At 41.6% G+C, this 8,007-nt stretch overlaps 1 protein-coding gene across 1 annotated transcript in view; it reads right to left on the reverse strand.

Moving 5' to 3' along the window:
* Positions 1 to 4,601: 4,601 nt before the first annotated feature.
* ARHGAP10 (Rho GTPase activating protein 10) overlaps positions 4,602 to 8,007 on the reverse strand; it is a 129,258-nt gene continuing 125,852 nt past the window's right edge. Inside the window, exon 23 of the mRNA XM_009327511.1 lies at positions 4,602 to 4,821. Coding sequence (XP_009325786.1) covers positions 4,733 to 4,821 — 89 coding nt within the window. The 3' untranslated portion in view covers positions 4,602 to 4,732. The remainder of the gene's footprint in view (positions 4,822 to 8,007) is intronic.

Raw genomic sequence — 8,007 nt, forward strand, 5'->3', positions numbered from 1 at the left:
TCATACATCCAGAAGTTTGGTTTCATCAAGCCCTATTAATTTGGATGACGCAGCAGGTATGATGGCTTCAGCCAGAGAGCAGCTACTCACACTGTAGAATAAGGAACGCCCAACCGTGAGGAGTTTGGTTCGCTTAACCCGGATAACTGCGCTTGCCAAATGGCGTGCTGACACTGTTACACGCACAAGCTACATCCCCCGCAAAGAAACAAACCCAGCAACCTTCAATAGCCAGACAGGTCTGGCTTCCAGTTTCAGTTAACCTACAGCTGCTGTACCCGTTGACCAAAGTTAGAATTTCTCTCATGGAAATAGGGGTTCGCTATTTTATAAACACAAGGTTTCCCCAGGGACTAAATCAAACTGCCTTCTCAGGGTCAGTTTATAATTACAGTAAGAGAGTTAGAAGGGGAAATAAAACTCCCGCTATCCTGGTTTGTTCTGTGCACTGTCTATCTCAAAAAATCACCGCTAAGTTCTGCACGAAGCTCGGTCTGTGGTGCAAGACCACCATTTAATTGCATTTTGGTTTTTTCATGACAAAAATCCTTGCACCTGCCTTCTGTTCGCTGAATTGTCAGAAGGAAAGAACAGTAGAGGATCAGCAGTGTTAAGAAAAATTTCCCATATGTTTACAAGCAGATGTATCTGTCTCATGCTGTTCTAGAAATAAGAAAACGCTATCACTACTTCAAAACATAACAGAACTTGTAATCTGACTTCAAGCTGGGACGCTGCTTTCTTTCAGGTATCTACAGAGACTGGGAGTTTATGATGAGTACAATATTACTAAGATAGAAAGGAGGGAAAAAATGCCCTTTCATTTCAGACATTTTGCCATGCCGTAAGGTTTTTGAAAGAACGCTTTAATTGTAGATGTTGGTAGGATGAAGTTTATTTGGTGCTTACCTGTGGTTACCGCAAGCACAGATGAGGGCACACTGTTGAACTCTAACGTAGAAAACGATGTCCAAGGCACATTCAGCTTAAAAGCTGAAACTCCAGTGAAGACTTTCAGTTAAACCGTGTTTAGCACTGGTGCATTTACATCCTACAAAAGCCCTCTGTCAGCAACTTTTCTCTTTAAATTGCAAACCAGGTAAGAATTGCGAAATGGATTAAGAGAAGGAGAACAAGGAACAGAGCATTGAGAAAGGCAAGTTTCTCCTCGAGTCTTTTCTGCAATACCATTACAGAGGCTCAGCTAGCAAAAGCTATAAGCAATGCAGCAGGAACACTTACTTCCATTACAGGGCAGATAAATCGGCCAATGAGGCTTTTTCTTTCACTCCTGATGAAAGACTGGGCACCAGAAGGAAACCTGCCATGAAGATCAGCTGGGACAATGATTAACAACATTCAGCAGCCTGAAAACCCCAGGGTTTTTCACCCAGCAGAGTGAAAACGCTGCCCGGCCAAGGTGCAGAGCTGCGCGCTGTCCAGTGACTAACGCAGACTGTAAATTCCTACCGATCCCAGCTAGTCAGGAGTCTCAGCTTTTCCATTAATTATTCAGCAAACACATATTCGACCTTAAACCCCAGGCTGAGGGATTCAATCTCTGGCCCCACAGTGATGGCAAGGCAAACGTCATTGTGCGAAAAAAAAGCACAAAAGGTTTTGTTTTTTCCTAATTCACCCGCTCTGATTTTCAGCCTGTCTCATGCATTCACCACCAGGAGTCTCAGCTTTTGAAAACTGACAAGTGCACGCCCCTACGCACAGTAACCAGCGCATAGCAAAGGAAGGGGAACCCAGCCTGAGCATCAAGCTGAACCTGTACCCACAGCTGTGACACAAGAGCAGTTCCCCGTGAGAGGACAGTCAGGCCAGCCCCATGGAGAACGACCACTCCTGCTGCCAGGCCAAAAGAGAAGAGCCCTTCGACCGGCTTTCTCCACAACTGATTCCCTGTCCTCCTTCCCGCCTCAAGTTAACAGTGCATTACTCTGCTCTTCCCAAATCTACCAAGCCATGGAAAAGACAGACAAGAGGCATGCCCCAAGGCCCGGCTTCAGGAAAGAAAGCCATCTCCAGGGATAGGAAAGGGGCCTGACTTTCTTTATATGATTTTTTACTTTTAGCATCCTTCAACCCGTACTTCCAAACAGTCAGTACAAGGGCATCGTTTACAGCGCTGTTCAGCAGTGAGGATGAAGAATGAGATATGCCATGGCTACCCGGCTGTACAAGTCTGTACTCGGCATCAGTATGACCGAGCTGATGTGGAAACCCGTATGGTGGGTAGCAGTTACCATAACTAAATTCCTAAGAGACAGTGTGGTTAGCCTGAGAGCCAGATCTGATCTGGCTCAGCTCACAGCACTGCCTTTAGACAACGTCTAGGATGTGAGAAAGTTTGGATTAGCATTACCTCTGCTCAGTGTATCATTTCTCAGTAGCAAAGTTTTCTTCTTGTTTGGGTGCTGCATGGCCCCAGAACTAACAGGAGTCTCAAAACATCTCACCTAAAGGCAAATAGGGTCACAGGACTGGATGGAAGAGACACTAAGTCTTTTATTCCTCCTCTATATATCTGCCTTTTTAAACCACCTCAGTTAAAAGGAAAAAAAAAAAAAACCCACACCAAACCACAGAGCTAGAGCTGAGAAATACATTGAGAATTGTGGAAGACAGCAGCCAGAACAAGATCAAACACGCGCTGCACGTTTAAAACACCACCACCACCACAAACAGAAGCAACTTACAAAGCTCGTAAGCTTCAAGTTGTCACAGCTTCGCTATCTGACAAGCCAGCATACCTAGCTGCCACGCCTAGTAGGCTAATACCAAAGATTTACATTCTCCCTCTCCTTTCAACATTTTCCACCAGCTGGTAGCCATGAAAACGGAGCCTGGCCACACAAACACCATCCTGCCTCCGGAATGACTTTTTAAGGCTGCAAATGAGTTGATAAAGCCGTGGGCCCAGGCAACACGATGCTTTGCCACGTGAACACATCTGAACAGGGAAACCTGCAATCTGTTGCTGTATGTACTGGTGCAACTATTTCCTTAATACTGAGTCAAGGAGCAAATTAAAGAACTTGATCTCCTTCACAGAAGTCCAAAAGTCATCTCCAGTGCTTGGGTCACTTAGCCACTATGCCAAGACAAGAACTGCCTAAAAGCTGTATGGCAGAGAGTCGCTGCTCAAATACCAGGAGAATACACCAAATGAAACTCCTCCAAGCTATGAGGTTTAGTGCTGGAGAGCTGTACTGACTTGGCCCACCATTGCTCCATCTGGAAATGATTTGTGCATAGTCCAATGGTCTCCGCAGTCTGGGCAAAGGAACAAAATACTGGTACGGAGTTAAATCTTAAGGGGGAAAAAAGCCATCCCAACCTTAAGGCAGCATTAACCATTAACTGGTTTACTAATCACATTAGTTAGAAAAACTTGCAAGCTAAGTATATGTGCAGTAAATGACTCAAAATCCGTGGAGTCCAATTTAAAAAAGGAGTGAGCCTGTATTAGCACGTCATCCCATCACATTTTCCTGCATCCTCTCCACTGCCTCCCAGAGGGTCTTACTTGAAGGAGAGAAAAATACAAAGATTAATGATAAACTGCATGTAACTTTTTTTTTTTTTAATCACAAGGCACAGATTTATACACCACAAGATTTCTGGAAGCTTTTTCTGTGACCACAGATAACTCTCTTACTGCTCAAATAGTTCTACAAATTATGAAGCAGCTACTTGAGGGTTCTGATACTATCAAGTATCAAGACCTTACAACTGACAATTACAGGGGAGGAAGAAAGGGAAGCTCAAGGATGAGCTAGACAGACAGACAACAGATAAAATGCAAGATTCCTCCAGGATGCACAAGGATGATAGACAGAGATTGTCTTTCCCTTTTGGCTTGAGCTTGCCGAGTTGCCTATTTTAAGTGAGGAAAGTTTCCTCACTGTTTTGGAGCCTGCTTGAGGCCGACTGCATACAGCTGCCAATCGTTGTTTCATGTCGCAACTTACAGAACCAGAGCAAAATATCCTCCAATGTAGGAATGACAGGTCAAATAGCAAGTAACATTTTATTTCATTTACAGTGATATTTTTGAGTAGCAAAGGAACCATGACATATAGGAGCCTGTAATAAAAGTTCATGTGTCTATCTTCATGAAGCAAATGAAATCGTACACACAACATAAACGAATGTGTTCTTTGAAGACATTTGAAAAATGTCATGTCTTGATACCTATTATTTTACTTGCTGGTGTCTGTTCCGTACTGTCTGTTCCACTTCGAAATATAATTTAATTGTCAGCACGATAGCTTTTTTAATCCAACGGTATTTTCCAAACCCAAATAATATTCTGTTAAAAATGCTGGTTATCGATGCATAATCTCCAGGACACTAAGTTTATAAAAATCTTCTCCAGCTGATAGTTGAGTCACAGATCAACCAAATATTTGACTTAAAATGCTAGTTATCTTGCAAACAAACATTCCACTACTGCTCTTTACAATTGAAAAAAGCACCCTATTAAAAAATTAACCTATCCCTCCATCCCCCTTTCTTGTCCCCCCACCCATTCCAACCCTTAAAGTATCTTTTTTTGTAATTCGTATTTGGCAACACTTAATGTCTTTATACAGATTAGGATCTTCAACCCATAGTCAGGCTCTTCGTTGATTAAAAGCAGTCACAAAAGTAGAGAGAAGTGACTATAACAAAAATCCATGGATACCATGTACACCTTCTTGGCGTTCAATGCACAAAGCTATAAAAACTGAACATAATTTTGGGGAATAAGTCCTCTCTTTCCATTTAGCGTGCCTTCTAGCCATCCTGGTTCTCTGGAAAATTGCACTGCAAAAGAAAAGGAAAAAAATTACTGCATCTTTTTTATGCTTGAATTAGTACTTCTAGCTTTAGCTCCATGACACCAGGCAAAGCATCCATAAAAACATCGTCTTCCGCAATGACCAGTTTAAGAATCTGGCTTGGAATGATGAAGAGGATGATTAACTTTAACTTAAGTACTTGCTAGGTGCTTGACCTATCTTCTGCAAAGTATACATGGTGAAATAGTTTTTAGGTGCAGGAGACTTCATTAAGGAAACAGTTAATGGAACTTAGGACGGGTTTATAAAATAGAAAATCTAGACGCCTTTGGGGAGAAGTTAGAATTCCTATCAAACAGTGGAAAACAATTTCAGTAGCTGGGGGCAAAGCAAGACCAAAAACCTGTCTTGAGCAGAGGTGATGAATCTGGAAGCTCAGAGCCACAGAAAAATGGCATAGGACCTTACTCTGCATGAAAAGTAAGCATGTAAAGTACCATCTCTTCACAGAGTTGAGCTGCTATTGGAAGAGACCAATGGACAAACTGAATCATTCTTCTGGTTAAATCCTCCCTCTGAAATTTAGATACGTAGTGCTATTCACAAAACGCAAAGGAAAGGTTTGAACGATACGCCTTGTTCCTTATTGCCACCCTAAGTGTTTGCCACTGCTGATGCCAAAGTTCACGCAAGAGTATCCGTGAATCTAAGAAAAATTTCGGCTCAGACTCTAAATGCCCCACAAGTTACTCTGTGAGCAACAGAACTAATGAAACCTGGCTTCCTATATATATTTTGACCACATTTGACAGGAAGTTAAAAAAGAAGCATAAACCTCATTTCTTTGGAAAACAGACTAAGAAGTCCTCAAATTCCCCTATCAAATTTCTTAGAAGAATATGATACGGGTACCTACTTACCTACGTAACCATAAAATCCCACACTTTGAGCAACCTATGATATGCTCTACCATATTAATTTATCCTCACAGTGCTTCTGAGACAGACATTATTTAGGGAAGAGATCAGACAAATGCTGAAACATGCTGCCAGCCATGTCAGTGCTTTATTTAAAACACATTAACACATTGGGGAATGTGATATTTGTAGCCTTCTACAAATCAGGGAAATAACAGTTAAGAGAGAGCAGCATGTTAAGTCTCACTTTCAAAAGCATTGTAAGGCTCTAAATTTGAGCACTTAAAACATACTTTCCCCTAGTTTTTTCCTTATGTCCTATTATTGTCAGACAGTGAAGCTAGAAGCTGGGCTCAGAAACCACGGTTTAAACAACAGCTATACCTCCAAGGAATCCAGAAAACAAAACTGCTTTCAAATGATACTGATACTTTAGATTCAGATCAAAAGTCTAGGCTTATATTTATAATGAATATGTTTGACAGAAAGATTCCAAAGGAAAAAATACATAGAAAATTACCTTTTAGGATCTCTGCACACACAGTAACTTACATTACTATTAGTAATTAGCAGGCCCTCCTCTCCCTTTGTCATTTTTATTCCACAATTACAGAGTACACATGCATTTGAAACTGCATCGCTGACACCACCACAAACCTCCCTCCAGAAGCTCCACCGCAGCAGCTGTAATTCTACCCTTTCCAGCAAATACGCCAGTAGCTCTAGCAGGCAGCCAAACCTCTCCCTGAAGTCTCCCATGCCTACGGAGCACATCTGTATTACAGGAAACAAACTCCAAAAAATGACAGATTAGGAAGAAAAAACAACTAGAAAACCTGGAAGAGGAAATTTTTACTTGTCCTCTGGAGCTCAACCTCAATTTACATTAGAGACAGGATAGATATTACTGGCATGTGAGTGTCTATAAATCAAAGGCCTGTTCAAAATGAGGGGATCACACTGAAATTTAAATTTACCTAAAATTTACCCAGGGAAGGAAATGCTCAAACTATGCTGAACCACTTGGCTCAACACAACAACAAATTTCAAAAAAAATATTTTCTAAACAAGTTTGATAACATAATACTGAACTCTGCACACTGCAGCACGTTCAGAGATAATGCACGACGGCCGAGCAATTGGACTTGAGTGACAAATACCATTTTCACCCCAGAAGAGACTAGACATGGATGGTACAAGTGAGGTCTGTGCTTGGGAAATTAAATATCGTACATGTACGTTATACAGCTCAGGGCCTCATTATTTGTTAGCAGAAGTTTCTTGTAGACTCTGTGAAGACTGAAGAAAGAATTAGCGCTCCGATGACATGTAAGAACACCATTTCTAGAGATCAGTCGTCTTTAAAAAAATGCACCAAGAAGTAATTTTTAATATTCAGCAGCGGTGGTGACTGTCATGTCAGGCAAGACTTCTGCCCCCATTCAAATCACCTTACGCAAGAAGGGTTAAGATACCCACGTACATCACTGACGACTTCTGTAGGCAAATGATACTAATGGGGAAGCTGTCCAAATGTAAAGCTGCTTTAAGCTCCAATGATCCTGTTTGCTTTGCTAAGCCATTTCCAAAGTTTAGTGTACAACAGCATTCCTTTAAAATAAGAAACACTTTACCACACAAAAGACATTCTGCTATCATGCACAGCTCTTCTTAAACCCAGGACACAGGCTATTTCTGAAAAAATAGCCTGCTCAAGAGAAGATGTTCCGTAGTGTCCCCTTTCTGTCATTTCTTCTCCGTCAACAACAATTACAGTTCTTAGCACTTTCTCAGGCCTGCCTCATTTAAAAATACCTTGCTGCAGATACCACACATTTGGCCTTAAAATTACAACTCATTATTGGACCAAGCATCCCATAAGACTAAGCCTTATGTTGGCTGGGGACAGGAGGGGAAAATACTTGCATGTAAAAGATACAGAGCAGAGAACTAAAAATTAAATATTTTCAGCAAGGCTTAACAAGTGTATATCCACAAGACCAATCAAAGAACCACCACCAAAAGCCATCACCTCTTAGGACAGTGGAAATAGCCCCAAAGTTGAGAGCCCAGAGTGGGACGGCAGCTTCCTCAATAGCTGCTGCAAGGCCATTTCAGCAGTCTTCTTCTAGTGGAGGCAAAGTGTAGAGAAGGAGAATGTCTGACCATCAGTAATGATGGCAAGCACTACAATCACGCCAACTCAAATGGACAAACAAAGTCGACAGACTTTCAACTTGCAATGAGATCTCTAAGTAAAAGCTTTTCTGATTTCATCTAATCAGGAAACACAA

This window comes from Pygoscelis adeliae, unplaced genomic scaffold, assembly GCF_000699105.1.
Source record: "Pygoscelis adeliae isolate BGI_AS28 unplaced genomic scaffold, ASM69910v1 Scaffold157, whole genome shotgun sequence".
NCBI classification, from domain to species: Eukaryota; Metazoa; Chordata; class Aves; order Sphenisciformes; family Spheniscidae; genus Pygoscelis; species Pygoscelis adeliae.